The sequence below is a fragment of the Lepidochelys olivacea genome, assembly GCF_965140295.1.
Source record: "Lepidochelys olivacea isolate rLepOli2 genome assembly, chromosome: 3".
Classification (NCBI taxonomy): domain Eukaryota; kingdom Metazoa; phylum Chordata; order Testudines; family Cheloniidae; genus Lepidochelys; species Lepidochelys olivacea.
The window spans coordinates 64,492,988-64,513,065 of NC_140413.1; the positions used below are offsets into that span (position 1 = coordinate 64,492,988).

General features: G+C 40.0%; 1 protein-coding gene across 1 annotated transcript in view; it reads right to left on the bottom strand.

Moving 5' to 3' along the window:
• Nucleotides 1-9,658: 9,658 nt before the first annotated feature.
• Nucleotides 9,659-20,078, bottom strand: part of IBTK (inhibitor of Bruton tyrosine kinase) — an 84,348-nt gene continuing 73,928 nt past the window's right edge. Inside the window, exons 26-28 of the mRNA XM_084622578.1 lie at nt 12,552-12,608; nt 12,302-12,434; nt 9,659-11,063 (exon numbers count right to left, since the gene is read on the bottom strand). Of these exons, the coding sequence (XP_084478704.1) occupies nt 10,938-11,063; nt 12,302-12,434; nt 12,552-12,608 (316 nt within the window). The 3' untranslated portion in view covers nt 9,659-10,937. The remainder of the gene's footprint in view (nt 11,064-12,301; nt 12,435-12,551; nt 12,609-20,078) is intronic.

Here is a 20,078-nt window from a genome sequence, read left to right on the forward strand (position 1 = left end):
ACTGCAAACCCTTCCCAAAGCACCCTGCTGCCAGTTGCACAGTGGGAGAGCTACCACAGTGCATTGCTGTCTGTCCCGTTGCAAGAGCTGCTAATATGGATGCACTCCAGCGTCACAAGGAGTGCAGTGTGGGCATGCAACAGCGGTTTAATTCCAGTGTTTTAATAAAAGTGGTATAACTTGTGGTGCAGAAACTTGCCATACACTAACTTACTTGAGTTCATAGAATATTAGGGTTGGAAGGGACCTCAGGAAGTCATCTAGTCCAACCCCCTGCTCAAAGCAAGACCAATCCCCATCTGAATCATCCCAGCCAGGGCTTTGTCAAGCCTGACCTTGAAAACCTCTAAGGAAGGAGATTCCACCACCTCCCTGCGTAACCCATTCCAGTGTTTCACCACCCTCCTAGTGAAAAAGTTTTTCCTAATATCCAACCTAAACCTCCCCCACTGCAACTTGAGACCATTACTCCTTGTTCTGTCATCTGCTACCACTGAGAACAGTCTAGAGCCATCCTCTTTGGAACCCCCTTTCAGGTAGTTGAAAGCAGCTATCAAATCCCCCCTCAGTCTTCTCTTCCACAGACTAAACAGTCCCAGTTCTCTCAGCCTCTCCTCATAAGTCACGTGTTCCAGTCCCCTAATGATTTTTGTTGCCCTCCACTAGATGTTTTCCAATTTTTCCACATCCTTCTTGTAGTGTGTGGCCCCAAACTGGACGCAGTACTCCAGCTGAGGCCTCACCAATGTCGAATAGAGGGGAACGATCACGTCCCTCGATCTGCTGGCAATGCCCCTACTTATACATCCCAAAATGCCGTTAGCCTTCTTGGCAACAAGGGCACACTGTTGACTCATATCCAGCTTCTCGTCCACTGTAACCCCTAGGTCCTTTTCTGCAGAAAATGTTACAGTAATAGAATCACTGAAATTAAAAAATTCTTATCAGTCCAAAGATTAGGTTTTGGGGCAGCTTATCTTGCAAACAGCTGCAGTGCTACATGTGGTTAGAGCAGAAAGCTCAGAGAGGAGACTTTGGGCTCTTTTTCTGGAACTGCCAGGAATTTACTGTCTGATCTTGGGTAAATCAGCTACCATCTCTGAACCTCTGTTTCCCCATCTGTGAAGCTACGCTAATTGTGCATTACCACTGTGCCTCACTCTAATTTATTAATGTTTGCAAAAGATGATGAAAGGCATTTTTAATTGAAAAGCATTATTGAAAATATATGTATGAAAAAACACATCATTTTATTTGCTTTCTTATTTTCCGGCAAACAGAAACGTACCATGTAAACAGAGAAAGCTAAAGAGAAACAAATATAAATATTTTGCAAACAGTATTGCACCCTTTTTAAACTATATGAACACACACACACACACAAAAACCGGTTAGTAAAGTTACAAATAAAACTCAGGGTTACCAATGATGCGATCAGCACCCTTTGTTGTGTTTATAGTCTTATAGCTCAATTTCACCTCCTCTGCATACGTACAAGTGGGCGAGTATGTATCTGGAAAACATCTTAAAATACAGACAACAGGAAAAGGATCAGTAATTTTTTTCTTTGCAATAAAGGCTTATACAAAATACAGTGTAGGATCAAAGCTCTGTGTGTGAAAAAAACACTTCTCTAGTTCAATCTTTTTTGTAAGTGCCATTTTCTCCACTTATTGTTTCAACCACTATCATCAGGTGAGGCAAGCATAGTTCTCTGAGGAAGAGTTGGGTTGTGATCAAGGACATTTAGCAGATGTGGCACGGTGCTCTCCAGATCAAAGCTACTAGTATGAAATTAGACAAAAAATAGCCCTAAAAATGAGTCATAATGCAAGATAGTGCAGCTGATGATTCGTCACGACTGCAGGAAAACAAAGAGGAGCAAATAACTTGGGTTTTTACTGGAAAGTAGGTGATCCTAACACAAGTAAACAGTGACCTATAAATCAGATGTAGCTCCGATGAGACAGGAAAACTAATGTTTAAGGCTAAAGGCATATGACGCTATATCAGGGGTTTTCTCAACAGTGAGTTTCCTATGGAAAACGCAGTAGTTTTCTTTCAGCCCTACCACTGACTGAAGGATGCACTGGACACTTTCCTCTAGAAGTAGGATGGAAAAGAGATTTTTAACTAAAGGAAGGCAGGCCCATTTGAACCATACAATTTACACTTAACTGAGTCTATGGATTAGGTCTTCAGCTGTTATAAAACAGGTATAGCTCCAATTCATTTACAATTGAAGTCAATTGATTTACACCAGTTGAGGAGTCAGCCTCAAATGTTTTACCTTTATGCTTCAATTTTCCCCCTCCCTCATCTTTGACATTCTCAAAGAAATGAAAAAAGATGGGAAGAAACCATAGGACTGAACACCAAAAATTAAACTTTTAGGATCATTTCCCTTACTTTCTCATTTCTTTGAGAACTTTTCAAGGCAGATAGAAACTATTGTTTTCTGCTGAGTAAGAGGAGAGACTGTTGCTACTTGTTTCAGAGTAACAGCCGTGTTACTCTGTATCCGCAAAAAGAAAAGGAGTACTTGTGGCACCTTAGAGACTAACCAATTTATTAGAGCATAAGCTTTCGTGAGCTACAGCTCACTTCCTCAGATGCATATCATGGAAACTGCAGCAGGCTTTATATATACACAGAGAATATGAAACAATACCTACTCCCACCCCACTGTCCTGCTGGTAATAGCTTATCTAAAGTGATCATCAGGTGGGTCATTTCCAGCACAAATCCAGGTTTTCTCACCCTCCACCCCCCCACACAAATTCACTCTCCTGCTGGTGATAGCCCATCCAAAGTGACAACTCTTTACACATTATGTCATTATGCAAGGTAGCCTGTTTCCTCTTGTTTTTTCCTACCCCCCCCCCAGATGTTCTGGTTTAACTTGGATTTAAACTTGAAGAGTGGTCAGTTTGGATGAGCTATTACCAGCAGGAGAGTGAGTTTGTGTGTGTATGGGGGTGGGGGGGATGTGAGAAAACCTGGATTTGTGCAGGAAATAGCCCAACTTGATTGTCATGCACATTGTGTAAAGAGTTGTCACTTTGGATGGGCTATCACCAGCAGGAGAGTGAATTTGTGTGTGGGGGTGGAGGGTGAGAAAACCTGGATTTGTGCTGGAAATAGCCCAACTTGATTGTCATGCACATTGTGTAAAGAGTTGTCACTTTGGATGGGCTATCACCAGCAGGAGAGTGAATTTGTGTGGGGGGGTGGAGGGTGAGAAAACCTGGATTTGTGCTGGAAATGGCCCACCTGATGATCACTTTAGATAAGCTATTACCAGCAGGACAGTGGGGTGGGAGTAGGTATTGTTTCATATTCTCTGTGTATATATAAAGCCTGCTGCAGTTTCCATGATACGCATCTGAGGAAGTGAGCTGTAGCTCACGAAAGCTTATGCTCTAATAAATTGGTTAGTCTCTAAGGTGCCACAAGTACTCCTTTTCTTGTTGCTACTTGGTTTACTCCCAGATGTGTATTCTCCATTTCAGAGCAGTTGCAATGGAGCTCTTCCAGTCAGTTCTTAAATAAACTGAGTATTCCAACAGAGAGTCACTAAACAATTTCAAACCATCAAAGATAAGGTCCTCTGCTGTGCTTTGGACCTTCTGTGAAAATTCCAAGCACTGGAGCAAGGAGGATCTACACATGACTATGGCAGTTGAGATGGAGCTACTTGCCATACCAGCTGTGCTGAGAGAAGCCTCCAAGATGGTTCTCATCAAAATCTGCCCCTCTGCAAAAATATCCTGAAGTTGCTCCCTGTGGTAAATGCTCAATGAAAGACCTAAACTTGGTATAATTGATGTGGTTATATTTTGCCAGAATTGTCTGATAATTAGCAATCTGGAATTACAGGGTTGCAGACGAAAAATTTTTACAACCAAAAAAGTCTAAGCACTTCTGGTCCTTACTGTGTGGGGTTACCTTTGAATGGTGTTACCTATTATGCTAATTCACTGCCTCCACAATCACAGAATGAGGGGGAGGATGAGAAAATAAAACTTCTAATGCTCTAGCCAGAGCATAATATTTTTTAATCTGCCCTCTTAGCTGTCAGGGTAAGGGAGCAGCAGGAGTCTGCCCAATCATTTTGGCAGGTTTTAATAGCACCTTATTTGTAGAAAAGGCTGACAATGGTGCATGTACACCAAGCAATTTATGCTGGGTATCTTGGACTTCTTCTAATGGAATTTGTAGAGTGACTGCCACTCTTTTCATCAAGTTCTGAAATATGGGAATGGAGGAGGCTGCCAGGACTGCTCATACCAGGGAGGACACTTGGCAGATCATGGTGGTAAAAAGCCTGGAAGTATCCTTTGATTATGCAGTTTCTTGGTAATCAAAGGTGGTCAGCCAGCCAGCAGAGCCCTGTACTGAGATCTGAGAGTCTGAAAAATTCTCTTCCTTTGTCTGCTCCTTTATCGGAATATGAGGAAGAGGAATTATCCATCTGTCAGTGCATATTGATACACCAGGGAGGCAGGCAGTAGTAGTGAAAAGTGAGGTCCAGGGATAAGTTAGGCTGCAGTACTGGGAGTCTTGAGCTCAACCCAGGAGACTCTAGTTCCTCAGAAACAAACAGATCTCTGGAGCATATGAAATCCTGTGGTATCAGCTGCATTTGTGCAGATATTTGATGAGTCCTGGATATTAAAGCTTATAGTACCGAAGAACATATGGGATTTTCTGACTCTTGCTGTACCAACACTTTCAGTTCTGAAGAGGCAACAGCAGAAGAGGGCAGTATCAACTTTTTCAGTGCTGAGTGTTTAGAGTCAGAAGCACTTGATGAAATTATGCAGGAAGTAAAACTGGATGATCATCACGATCTCTACTGGCCTTAGAATCTATTAATACTACTTTGCTGAAACTATTGGCAAAAAACTTTTAAAAATGGAATCTACTGTAGTCATTGGAGTCAGAAATAAAATCATTTGATATCTGTCGCAATATCAGCAGCAACATCCAAATGCAATGTGAAGACATTGCACCATCTTTATTTTGTGGCTGCCCGAGTCACTCAAGAACAATGGAATGGCTTAAGTGGTCAAGCATGGTTTTAATTATTGGATTGCTTAACATACAAGACTCATTGCTATATAGGGAAATTTTAATACATCTATAAACTAAGGTTTTTAATTGCAAAAAGATGCTGTGTGAAAGATGCAGATTCAAACAGTGATTGTGGTAACAAACTTATCTAGGTAAGCAAAATTCCTTCCATCAGTTTTCCTACAGCAATTCAATGAACAACATAAAAAATATTTAGGAAAAAGTAAACTATTCATTAAGAACTGAAAGAAAAAAAAAATACAGTAGCCCACTTTTGTCTCTAGAGAGCTATTTCCCAACCTCACCACTGCCTCCATGTTAAAGACTAAGGAACTACTAACAACTATGCTTCATGCATCCGATGAAGTGAGCTTAGCTCACGAAAGCTTATGCTCAAATAAATTGGTTAGTCTCTAAGGTGCCACAAGTCCTCCTTTTCTTTTTGTGAATACACACTAACACGGCTGCTACTCTGAAACCTGTAACTATGCTTGTGTTATTCACTATTCACTGTTACTGAGGCCTCCACTTCCAGAAAAGAAAAAGACTGACAATAGATTTTCTTAATCTGTTAGCACATCTCAGGAGACAAAATAAGATTTATTGGTGAAATCCAGGCCATACTGAAGTCGGTTGGAGTTTTACCATTGACTTCAGAGGAGCCAGGACTTCACCCCTTGTGTTTTGAACTTACCGTAAGGCCTAGTCATCACATGGTTTTTGTAATGGTGCAACTATTTTGGTTTGGGGTCTGATTCTTCACTGAAATAGTTATATTGGTACAAACCCTAATGTGGATGTAGTGATGCCAGAGTACATGTTTACCCCCATAAATCTTATTGCCCTTCCCCTATGGGAATAAACTGTACCAGTATAAGCACTTTATCCCAGTATAAGTACATCTACAGTAAAGGGGTTTTACTGCGTTAACTACAGATGTATAGTTAAAGTAGTACAACAGTGGTTACTGCCATCAAGAGGTTCCTACAACAAGTTAAATGAGCATATGTGGTCAGTAGTCTCCCTCCTGTGAAATTAAAGCAACAGTATGTATTATAAGATTTTCTCCTGCATGCTCCACATGGAGTCTGCTCATAAACAATGAAGGTTACTTGTAGATTACAGCAATTACAGCTATACTAAATGATTGAAATCACTCATTTGGTCTCCTCTCTAACTAATCTATCCTGTGTTGCAAAGTAACAGATTAGCCATATTTCTGAAATGCCTTAGAGCAGGTGACTTATAGCACAATGCTGTATGGTATCAAGTGCCGGAAACTTCAATAGCCTGGAGTTACTGCAGCAGTATAAAAAGAGACAAATTAAAGTTGTTTAAACATAATATTGTCTCCATTAGAAGTGAAAGTATTGTTTTCAGATCAGCCCCTCTCCCCCTCCCTTTTTTTGGAGGGGGGGCAAGTGGCTTTGAAGTTTGAGATAATGAATGAGAAGACAAATCAATAAAGTACTTCGGCTAATCCTTCTCAAAACACTCATCCCACCCAGCAACTGGATATTTGCATATATTGAATCAAAAACCTTTTATTAACTTCCCAATTCTTATGCCAACAAGCCATAATGTGAGGAGTTTTGAAATTACACACCAAGATGCCATATGTTCATTTCACTGTAAACAGTGAGGCGCTGCCTTTTGTAGATACCAATTTACATTAAGTCCTGGAAATTTAACCCAGGAACTAGACAAATTTTTGATAAATAACTATTTTACCAAAACATAATAGGTAATAAAGATAATTACAAAGTTCCTGGCTGTACTAAGGCAGGTTATTATAAAAAGTTACTAGAACTGATCATAATTAGATTTTGCATTTCATTTCTTCATAAAGGTAGGATTTTTATGCTTATCTTTACAGGAAACACACCACAAATTCAAACAAGGCATAGTTGTTTATGAACAGATGCAGTGGCTCCCTTAACAGTTCACAGTGCAGGCATTTTTTACAGAGTGTTGAGCCACTGAAAAGGACAGAATTGCCGCAGCTTTGCTTGGAACAGTTTAATCTAAATCAGCGGTTCTCAAACTATGGATCCCAAAGTGGGTTGTGACTCCATTTTAATGGGGTCACCAGGGCTGGAGTTAGACTTGCTGGGGTCTGGGGCTGAAGCTCGACCCCACTGCCCGGAGCTCAAGCCCAAACCCAAGGGCTTCAGCCCTGGGTGGCAGGGCTAAGGGTACAGGCCCCCTGTCTGGGGATGAAGTCCTTGGGCTTTGCCCCCTCCCCGCTTGCCCAGAGCGGTGGGGCTTGGACAGGCTCAGGCTTCAATCCCTCCTGGAGTAATTTTTGTTGTCAGAAGGTGGTCATGGTGCAGTGAAGTTTGAAAACCCCTGATGTAAATCTATTCCTTCCTGCTATAGCTAGATAAGAATTGGAATTAAGTGCTAGTATACTGTATAGACAATACATATAGAGGATTTGTCTTTGTATAACAGGGTTTTGAGAATTAATTTTCAAGTTATTAAAATTAGCTACATGGGAATCTTGACACAGAGTGCTAAAATGGAAACTCTTGCCTTGAAGTTTTTGATGGTTTTGAATAGGTGCCATGTATTCACAGAATGCTCTGATTGGGTTTTTGTTGTTGTTGCTTAATTGTGTTTTAAATCATTTGCAGAAGGGAGCATGGTCATAACTAGGAGTCAATAAGTCTGGGTTCTACATTCAGCTCTACAACCGGCTTGATTTTTGATCTTCTGCATGTCACAACTTCTCTTGCGATATGAGGCATCTGAAAGTTAGGAAATGCCAGAGTTACAGTTGTTTGTGCAACCATAATTTAGCACCCTTGTGCCTGTGCATTATGATCTTTAATTACGTCATCACATGCTTTTTTTCCGGAAGAACCTGGCCTCATTAAGTTCAGAGGTCGGATGCACAAAGGGGCCAAATTCAGGTTACACAGTCTCTACGTAAAAGAATAAATGGACACAAATCAGATGTCAAGAATTGTAACATTCATAAACCAGTCGGAGAACACTTCAATCTCTCTGGTCACGCGATTACAGACATGAAAGTTGTGATATTACAACAAAAAAAAATTCGAATCCAGACTCCAGCGAGAAACTGTTGAATTGGAATTCATTTGTAAATTGGATACAATTAACTTAGGCTTGAATAGAGACTGGGAGTGGCTAAGTCATTATGCAAGGTAACCTATTTCCCCTTGTTTTTTCCTACCCTCCTCCCCCCCCCCCCGATGTTCTTGTTAAACCCTGGATTTGTGCTGGAAATGGCCCACCTTGATTATCATACACATTGTAAGGAGAGTGATCACTTTAGATAAGCTATTACCAGCAGGAGAGTGGGGGGGGGGGGGGGAAGGTATTTTTTCATGCTTTGTGTGTATAAAAAGATCTACACTTTCCACAGTATGCATCCGATGAAGTGAGCTGTAGCTCACGAAAGCTTATGCTCAAATAAATTGGTTAGTCTCTAAGGTGCCACAAGTACTCCTTTTCTTTTTGCGAATACAGACTAACACGGCTGGTACTCTGAAACAGGCAATTGTAAATCTGACATTTCCTAACTTTCAAGTGCTTAACTTTGCAACCTAAATAATGTCCTTTTCATGAAGGTTTTTGTATGTAATATGTTAATTATATTCTCAAATTGTGTTCTCCCAGCTTAGAGTAACTCCAATTTTAATAGCAACTGGTAATTACTATCAGTTTTGGTAACTATCAGTTAACAAGTTCATAACATTCAGATAGTTTTCCCATGGGGTAGTTTAATTGTTTCCTAATTATTGCTGGAAGAATGAAAATATGTACATGTATTTAGTTAACATACATTTTAACATGGCTTGGGATTTGTCATTCTAAATAAGTTTTATAGGTGTATGCTACTAATTTGTTTGTCATTAATATAACTATTTCTTAATACTTCTTTGGGCAGTAATATATTATTCATTACAACCAAAGAAAGTATTGTTAAAGAGAAGGTGCTAATTTTAAAGATTATTGAGGTAAAATTCTCTCAAGAGAAAACTCATGCATGTATTTCCTAAGAGATGCTTTTAAAAAAAGGATTGAATTGATAACCTCAAATTTATTTCACTGAGTTGATGCTGATGTATAGTTTAGTTCAAGAAATTAAAACATTCATATACAAAATTGTTTGATAAAATAGGACTGGCCTTTTAAAATACCTTTCTTAAATATTTAAATGCAAGCTTTTGGTGACATGAACCTCAATCAGGAAAACAGAATAAAGTCCTATATTAGTACATGAAAATTAATATATTGCAGACTAATGGCATTATACTTGTATCAGGACAATTTGGCATTTTAGCTTTTGTCTATCCTATCAGTCACAACTCTTTAATCATATCTATAAATAAAGGATTTCACACGTTTTTGAAGAATTTCTGTCTTCAGATTACGCTTTTTAAATTTCACTTCCACAGCAATCCCCTCCCCCTTGTAGGGGTTTACTTGACATTTTATCTTGTATTAAGCACACTGTTCATGCGCCACATAAAATGAAAATACTTTTAGAATACTCTAATTGCCACAAAAGTCAATTTTTATACAATGGCACACAAAAATTTAAGTACACAAATTTGTGTGAATCAAGATTTTAATGTTTATTGAATTTGTTTACATGGGGTTTCTTTTTTAAATGTAGCTCACCTGAAGCCATTAGATGCAGCTACATTCTTTTCCAAGACTCAATTTATCACATAGTGATTGCTTTGTATATCCATCTGGGTATACCTTCTCTAAGCTTGATCCTCTCCAGTTTGCCCAGGATCTGTAAACGCTGAGATTACTGAAACTGGTAAATCCACATTTAACTACCCAAACACAACACAACCCAACAAGACAGCATATTGTACATAAGGCTATTAAACAATTTTTATAAATCTGTTCAGAGAAACCAGGCACAAAGAACTTTTTGAATACACAATACTGAAAAGCCAGCCATGAAATCTTTGCAGGTTAGGCATTCTCAAAATCCACAGTTAAGCATTCGTCCTTGTAGCTCTAATATTTAACATACAGGTTTTGCATTTCCTCAGCACTTTAATACAGTGGTTCTAAAATTGTACCAATTTACCAGAATACACCATGGATGATCCAACTAGTGATACCACATCCCACTGAACTGTGCTTGTTTTAAGCCATAACAGAGCTTGGGCGGCTCAAAATGCCAATCTAACAACAGTGTAAAAACACACACAACTGAACTGGAAGCAGGTAGTAGCAGAGCACATCAAGTCCAGCACAGAGGCTCACCATGAAGACTAACAGTCAAAAGTACTAGCCACCATAGCCGAGAGAACCAGTACTCTCACACACACACACACATCAGAGGTTATGAAAAACTGCATTTTCAAATGGTATTTTTAGACTAAATTTAAGCAAAGATACATTTGGGATATTTCTAATCTGTCATGTCAATCCTGATTAAAACACCCACATTTAAAAGATGCATAATTTTGCACCATCAGTTTTACAATAATCACAAAATTAGGGCCTACTTTTTCCCCACCACCTGTGAATTTAACAAAAACCCTTACTGTCCTAACATGGACTAAACCTCAATATAAGCAAATGTATTTTCAATCTACAATTTTATATAGAATGTTATTAACACAGGGTATGGTAAAAAGTTTGTTGTCAAAACATACATACATCATATGGTGTGAATAATGGACACTAACAAATTATAGTCTGCATTCTCTCCCCACTATAATCAGATGCATGCAGATTATGTGCAGCATTTTAAACACTGATACTACATTTACAAGACTGCTCCCGCACTCCAATTCTACCTGTAATAAAAGTCAAAAACTCTGAAGTAGACACATCTTCATGAAATTCATGATGGATTAGCTTCAGTGCTTGTTCCACAAAGGTGTTGCAATAGGTCCCTGTGGAGCCCTTTCAACGACAACAAACTCATCAGGGTTGTCAAAAGCTTCGTAGTGGATTAGCAAATCCTGAATAGCACGCTCCTCAATCTGAAGGACGAAAGAAAGAGAGGAGGGGAAGGGGAAGTCAGCATTTTATAATCAGGTCTAGAAGAAATCATCTCATGGGGGATGGAAACTGTTCAATGTATAACAGCGTTACCTTTTAAAACAAATTACCATTGCCAATAAGGTTTAATGGCCCTGAATAATGATACATCCTGCACGTCAGTAATCAATGAATATTCTTCATTTCATTCAAATACAGATATGTTTTGCGTGCTAGGTCTTTTAAAAAAAAAAACCTGTTAGCCGGGCAGGTCCTGGGGCCATACATCCTAACAGATTCTAAAACACTCATGGACTGGCTGAGTGGGAGAAGGCAACACACTCCAAACCATGAGAGCAGGCAAAGAAAATTGGGGAATATAGAACGTAGCCCTAGCAGTTAAAGTCCCCAAATACTGTCAGGCTAGCCCAGGGGTGGGCAAACTATGGCCCGCGGGCCGGATCTGGCCCACCAGCTCCCGTTGGGAAGCAGGGTCTGGGGCTTGCCCTGCTCCGGCGCTCCAGCTGGGGAGCAGGGTCAGGGGCCGCTCCACGCGGCTCCCAGAAGCAACGGTTATGTCCTCCCTCCGGCTCTTACGCATAGGGGCAACCAAGGAGCTCTGCTCCGCACGCTGCTCCCACTCCAAGCACCGCCCCTGCAGCTCCCATTGGCCGGAAACCACACCTGCGGATGGGGCAGCATGCAGCAGAGCCACCTGGCTGCACCTCTGTGTAGGAGCCGGAGGTGGGACTAGCCGCTGGTTCCAGGAGCCTCTTGAGGTAAGTGCCACCCGGAGCCTGAACCCCTGAGCTGCCACCCCCACCCACCGCACCCAACACCCTGCCCCAGCCCTGATCTCCCTCCTGCCCTCCGAACCCCTCGGTACCAGCCCAGAGCACCCTCCTATACTCCAAATCCCTCATCCCCAGACCCATCCCAGACGGAGACCTCTCCTGCACTCTGAACTCCTTATTTCTGGCCCCACCCCGGAGCTCGCACCCCCAGCCAGAGTTCACACTCAACCCCAATTTCGTAAGCATTCATGGCCCGCCATACAATTCCTATACCCAGATGTGGCCCTCAGGCCAAAAAGTTTGCCCACCCCTGGGATAGCCCTACCCTCCCAAAATGAGCCTGAAGTTATGTTTTAACAGCTGGTAGACACGATGCAGCATATGAATAGCTCATTCTAAAATGTCATCTCTAAAAGAGGTAGTGAAAAAAATACATCTTCCTTTACCTGGATCAAAGCCAAAGGTTTCTCTCTGCTCCTGATAAGAGCTGCTTCTTGCTGGAGCTCTTCCTCTATAATAGCTGCAAACGTGATAGGTGCTATTGCAGTAGAGCTAGTCAAGGATGTCACTAACCATGGACTGCAAGGTAATACATTACACAGTGAAGTATATCACTGACATTCTGAAACAAAAGCAGTATAAAGAACTAACAGAAAACATGCTCCAAAATCTTTATATGTCAGAAATCAAACTTACTTATGACTCTCCAGTTGTGGTAAATCAGAAACACGATCATCTTCTCTGATTGTGCATCTGGGAAGAAAAAATATGAAAGTTGCTCATTCAATACTCTCTTGGAATATAACAGGACTGTTGGCAACCTTCAGACTTATTCTACTGTGCTAAACATGCTACTTTGGGGAGAGGAAAAACTTGGAGAGGGGAATCTCAAGCCACTAAAAAAAAAAAAAAAAAATCAGTGAAATGAGCGTCCTTTGCAAATTGCAGTGTGACAGCCCACAGTGAACACAGTTACTAAAACATATTCCTATATTGTTCCTATTCAAATAACTACTTTGGTAAGAAGCATACAGGTGCCCCAGCAGAAAATGAATTCAGACAAAAGTTCTTTGCACATTCACTGTATTGTAATATAGTAGCAATTCCAATATTAAATCCAAGACTTCTAGGCAGAAGATTTTTGAGTGTGATGTAGTGGTAGAGTACAGGCTCTCAAGTTGGCTTCTTGATTACTAGAACCGTAATGGACTTACAGCACAGGCAACCTTAATTACGGCATTTCCTAATTTCTGAGTGCCTGACTTTGCCACTATTCACAATAAATCTAGGAATGATATGATCTCCAATCCTATAATCATTGTTGTCATGGAGTCCCCAGGGCGATGCTCTGGAACTGCTCCCTACAAAGCCAGTCAGGACTCTGGTGAAGTCTCCTCTCTGTGAGCAGCCTGTCTTCAGAGCAAGAAGCTCACACGACTTCCACCAGAGCAGCTCCAGAGCATCGCCCGGGGACTCTGTGACAGCAACCTAAATAATAAGTTCATGTAATGTTTTGTATTTAAAGATTTGAGCAATGTAATTGCAATATAAGCACAGGATATAAGCCTATTCACAATAAATCTAGGAATGATATGCTCTCCAATCCTAAAATCGTTGTCTTGAAAGAGGTGGCTGTAGTGTTAAGTCAATAGCACTAGTGTATTATTTCTCTGAGAGTATGGTATTGATTATTCACTGCCAGAGATGGTGAACCTTCAGCACACATACCCAAGTACCTTCCCGCACAAATATATGATCTGGATTCTGATGAATATATATAAAAAGGTCGTAAAAATAGGATTCATGGAATGAAACTAAACAGGAAAAATAAAACCACATGCTTAATATCAAGAAAAAAAAATCTGACAGTAAAATGTGTTACCCTGTATAATCTATCAAGAGAACTCACCATTTGGCACATTTCAGTCTAAACCAGACAGAAACACTAAAATGCGCTGACCAGAATAATCCTGCACTAATAGGGGAATGGAAGAGTCCTAAAATGAGTAATTAAGCCCTCTCTAAATTATATGAACCTCTGACAACATGCAGTTTAAAAGCATGGGAGAAGTATTATAGCAAGATTTTTAAAAAAATAAAGTTCAACATTTATTTTTCAGTTATTCTACAGCACCTTACATGCTTTAATGTGTTGGTATAGTCAACTCTCAACTGATTTCATTTCTACATAACATGCTATAGTTAAATAGCCACAAATTGTCTGAGAGTAAATTCATAGAAAAATTCCTAATAGGAGAACTCCAGTGACTGGTGAGTTCTCAAGTTCTCTGTCTGGGATTTCTTCCACAGAACACAATTTCATGGACAACAAGCAGCACAACTCCTATTGCTGGGAGAAGGGGATTTTTTTTTTGGGGCGGGGGGGGAAGAAGTATAAATAAGCAGACATCTATCATCAAAGGCTACATCCAAATTAACTATGCCCTTCTTTTTGACATAAGATGTGGTTTCAAAATTGCCCACTAGGATCTGAATCATTTCCCCCAAAGAACAGAAATACATTACAAGATCAACAAATTACCTAGTGATCCAAAAAGCTGTAGATAGATCTTTCCCACTCAGACACCAGAATTTATTGATCATGAAATCTCAACTGCAACATTCATCTGAACTTAGGTGAATCACTGAATATGGTGAAGCAGCAACAAAAATGCCTTCTTAAACCAAAGTTAGGCTCATGAGCTGAAGGAGGGCACACTTTGTAGAATCAGTTAAAACCCTACAGTCTCATAATGGATGCCACATTAAAGCTTGTGTGACACTATTGGGGATAATTCCTTCAACTCAACATTCATAAAAACCTTGCTATTTCTGATTCAGTGGCTCAGTTGTAGCATTCCACATTCCTGTGTGTCAGACTTGTTTGCTCTCACTGTGGGTCTCTCTCACTCTGATCAGTCAGGAGTTGGAAATAGGAATAGAAGTTACATGCTCCAGCAGCAGGATGGAAAAGAAGAGCCTTGTGTTGCTCAACAATGCCTTCATTCTACTAAGGTAGAACACTGATGGCCTCCACAGCAAATCCTGTCCAATCTTCTGAGCTGAAACAACGGTGTCTGCGATTCAGGTACTTGAGAACTGTAAAATCATTAACGTTTTTGAGAACCACAAAGGGCATGTGGTAGCTTTCTTTAAGTAAATATTCCTGACTGACAATGCAGAAGTAGGCTTTTTTCCAGCATCATCTTTGCCACGCTAGGGGGATGTTCAAGTATTCCCAATTCTCAGAGGCTCGTTTTTAAAAACTATCTTTTATACACCTATGTAAACAGAAACCCCCTAGACTTCTCAGAAAGACAAAACCTTCTGTCATATATGTAGGAGGTTTACACTTTGGATGAAAGTCAGATGCACACTCCCTCCTACCCTTGCCCAAAGTATTCACATCACCAATATAAAGTAGTAAAAAAAAAATCAACTTGATCATAGTAAGTAACAAAGTTCTTTCCAGAGCAATTTTATCATAAGTAGCAGTTGTAATGTCACAATACACTCTAGTGATCAATTAAAAGATAAGCAGAGGATAATTATACAGGTATTTAGTGCACAACAATCATCTATTCCAGTGCTATTGTGACCCTTACATGTACTAATGAGGTTGTCAGAGATTTTACATTTTAAGCATTTTGGATCTAGGTTGTCTTAAGGTAAGAAATCTGAAATTAGGTAAGTACATATAATAGATTAGAAGCAGTGGTTCTCAACCCACGGCCCATGGGACATCCTTAGGGCTATACAGGTAGAACTGGATGCAGCCCACATAACACAGTGCAACCCACAATGGTAAACAGGTTGAGAACCACCGGGTTAGAGGATAGTGAAAAAGGATTGTATGGAAGTGTCAAATCTACATGTTTTAGAAGAATTTTTGTGTGGGAAGGTCTCTAGATGAGTTCCAGGCCAACTGTTGTCTAAAATGTGTTTTAAGATTTTTAAAAGGTGCTGATTTATAGTCATCAAGATGGATCGTCTCAGTGCGACTGAGCTTGAAAGCTCACTCTCCAAATCTATTCAATACCTCCTTTTTTTAAAAAGTCATCTCTGCTGAAACAGGTAACAAAAGTGCTAGTTGTGATTCTGGTGATGTCACTACCTGTCCACTAAGACTGGATAAGACTATGACCAACTCATTTAATACAGACAACTCAAGAGGCATCGGACCATAATGACTTTTGAACAAAACTAACCTAGACAGGATATAGGACTAGGAACTGTAACTGAAAGGATACCTTCCTCTGAAGCAATTAGTTCCCATTCATGGATCATTTTACCTTTGTAAATATTTAATATATGGTTTTAAATAGTTACTTTCAACAATATTAAATTTTGAGATTGTTACAAATGCATTTTTGAAGGGTCTACAAATTAATTTGTATTATAAGTGAGTTTGCAGACCCCAACCAGGATCAAAGCACCACTGTGTTAGGAACTGTACAGACATTAAGAGACAAATCCTATCCCGAAGAGCTTACAATTTGACCAGGCCAAGGGTGTGAAAGGAGGCAAACAAAGAGTGTGACTTGACTAAAGACACAAAGCAGCTCTGTGGCAGTGCCAAGACTAGAACTTCCAGCTCAATGTCCTACACGTTGAACTACACTGTCTCCCATGTAAAAGCCTTCATTTTACAAAATACATATTAAAACTTGCTTGTCAGGTTTCATCATAAATGTAATCTTACTTTTTATAGAGCTTTTATTTTAAAAAGAATACATAATTGAAAAACTAGCTATGTTTAGTTCAGATTAGTAAAATTCCTTCCTTGCAAAACAAACTGAATAACTTTTAATTGCACCCTTCCTCCTTGTGACTAAAAACATTTGAACAGTTAAAATAGGGAAAGTTCAACCAATGCATCAATATTTGAACTAAACACTCTTGGCAGCTTAAATTTAAAGAAAATTCCATAAAAGCTTTTGTTTAGAGACAATTCTGATGGCACATTTAAACACTCAAGTCAGTAAATGCCAGTATTAAAGTTGTTGAGTTTGCACCTACTCTTTGTGCATGATCATATGCAACAGATCCTTTTCTACAAGCTAAGATTCACATGCAGCACATTTCAGTGCTATATACTATGAAGCAAGCCAGCCAGAATAAAAAGTAATTTACAAGCAGTACAGTGAATCAGGCTTGGCTCTAATGGGGCCAAACTTTCAAAATGAACCTTAGACAGCTATAGTAAAAACATGACATGATATTTTATTACTTATGTAATAGTATACGATCATATACTCTTGTTCCCCTTTTTAAAGATAGGTACTAAGTTTGCCCTTCTCCTGAAAACAGGGAACAAAGAGGATATGACACAAAGGGGACTCGGCGAATTATAGACCAATCAAGCCTTACTTTGATACCTGGAGATATACTGGAACAAATTATTAAACAATCAATTTGAAGCACCTAGAGGATAACAGGGTTATAAGGAATACCCAACATGGATTAGTCAAGAACAAAGCACACAAAACCAAACTTATTCTCTTTTGTGACAGGGTTCTTGGCCTACCAGATTACAGGCGGGAGGGAAGCTGTGGACATATTTTGATTTTTTTCCAAGACAGTCTCATAAGTAAACTAGGGAAATGTGGTCTAGATGAAATTTACAACAAGGTGGATGCAAAACTGGTTGAAACACTGAACTCAAAGAGTAGTTATCAATACTTCACTGTCAAAATGGGAGATATATCTAGTAGGGTCGCACAGGGGTCTGTCAATATTTTCATTAATGACTTGGAATATGGAGTGGAGAGTACACTTATAAAATTTGTGGATGATACCAAGATGGGAGGGTTTGCAAGTACTTTGTAGAACAGAATTAGAATTCAAAATGACCTTGACAAATTCAAGAACTGGTCTGAAATTACTCCTGAGGGAATTCTGTGGCACTGTGTCTCTACAGAATTCATATCCCCCCCAGATTTCTTTGCTTCCCCGCAGAAAAATGACTTTCTGATGAGGAAGCAAAGAGAAGCCACAAGAGCAGTCACGTGCCCCTCCTCAGCAGTGTGGGTGTGTCATTTCAGGCCCTCGGAGCAGCCAGCGGAGAGGTAAATCACTGGGGGGATGGTGGTAGCGGAGCTGAGGACAGCCCGCCAGTGGCTCCTACTGTGCACCAGGCTCAGCTGTTAGTCCCAACTGGTCTGGGGGCGGGAGAGGACAGGACTTCCTCTTCCCCTGCAAGGAGTGCCCAGGCTGGATAAGATTTACCCCCAGAAATCTTCCCCGGCTGCACCTAGCATGGAGGGGCAGGGCCCTGGGCTGTTTCTGGGGTAGGCCTGGCCTTTGCGCTGTGTCAGGTGTAACCTCACCACTGAGTCTGTGTCCCTGGGTGGGCGGGGGTCTGCAGGGTGATCTCCCACCTCCACGAAGCCACTGGCCTGTACTCCCCACTGTCATGCTGAAGCCTCCACATTTATCTATTGAAAAATAAAATACGCAGAACTTCTCAGGATTTTAAAATAGTGTGCGCAAAATTTTTATTTTTTGGTGAAGAATTTTTCATTTTTGGGTGCAGAATTCCCTCAGGAATATGTAATCAACATGATACAATGCAACAAAGACAAATGCAAAGCACTACACTTAGGAAGGAAAAAAATCAAATGTACAACCATAAAATGGGGATTAACTGGCTTGGCACTGGTACTGCTTAAAAGGATCTGGATGATATAGTGGATCACAAACTGAACATAAAAGTCAACAATGTGATGCAGTTGAGAAAAAGGCTAATATTGTGGGGCATATTAACAAAAATGTCATATGTAAGACATGGGAGATAACTATCCCATTCTACTCAGCACTGGTGAGGCCTCACCTTGAGTACTGTCTCCAGTTCCAGATGCCTAGTCTAAGAAAGATATGGATAAACTGGAGAGTCCAGAGAAGAGCAACAAAAATTACAAAAGATTTAAAAAAACCTGACTATGAGGAAAGTTGGGGTTTTTTTTTGGGGGGGGGAGCAGGGGACAGGGGGTGTTGGTTTTTTTTGTTTGTTTTTGTTTTGTTTTTTTATAAACTCTGCTTGCTTAGTCTTGAGAAAAGAAGACTGGAGCAGTGGAACCTAACAACAGTCTTCAAATATGTAAATAGTTGTTATAAAGAGGACGGTGATCAATTGTCCTCCACATCCACTGCAAGTAGGACAAGTAGTAAAGTGGCCTAATCTGCAGCAAAGGAGATTTAAGTTAGATATTATGAAAAAAAAACCTTTCCATAAGTGTAGTTAAGCACAGAACAAGTTACCAAGGGAGGTTGCTGAATCTCCATCACTGGAGGTTTTTAAGAACGGGTTAGACAAACACCTGTCAGGGATTGTCTAGGTATACTTAGACCTGCCCCAGTGCAGGGGGAATGGAGTAGATGACCTCTCAAGGTCCCATCCAACCATACATTTCTATGATTCTACATATATAGACATGAAAAGGGGCAGTGTTAAGCAAGCCCCTGCCTTGCTCAGTGTGCATTTCATACCATTGACAACAGAGTCATACAGGTTTTGTGGAATGCTTAACACTTTTAGCACACAAAAATAATAGTGCTCTGGTTAAAATATATTATGCACCAGACTTTTAAAGTTAAAGGTAAACAAATTTGAATGCATCTAATTTCTGTGACCAAACACTACCGGCCTACATCCATATACACCAAAGTCATGCAAATCCCTTTCCGAGTATATATTACAGATACACAAATACGCTTCTATGTCTTACTGAAAATTCTGACCTTCTATGTAGTGCAAATACTACAAGGATATTGACTGATATAAGACACAGAAGTCTTAGTATATCAAGTGGTGCTTCAACACAGTTCTATTGACCCTGTATATACAATGCCAGATTCATTAAATAGAGTCTCTGTTTAGAAAGAACAGAATCAACTCAGATCACTTCAATTTCAGTTAACAAGCTATGCAGTTTTGCAGTCATTAAAAAAAACCCACTACTTAAATCTGTATTTTTTCTAAGCTTTGCAATATCTCACCTTTGCAGTGTTTCACCGATTGCTTTTATATTTGTTTTTAAAGCTAATCTCTTAAAATTTGATCATTTTCCTAACCACAAATTGGGTGCATTCACTTCTGAATGATGAAAGTTAAAATTTAGTTTAAAAAAGAAAAGTTATGTCAAATAGATGTTGTTAGGGGGCTTACTCCTTTACCCACTTTCTTCCCTGGTCCTTCTCGCATGAACAGAGAGCAACAATACC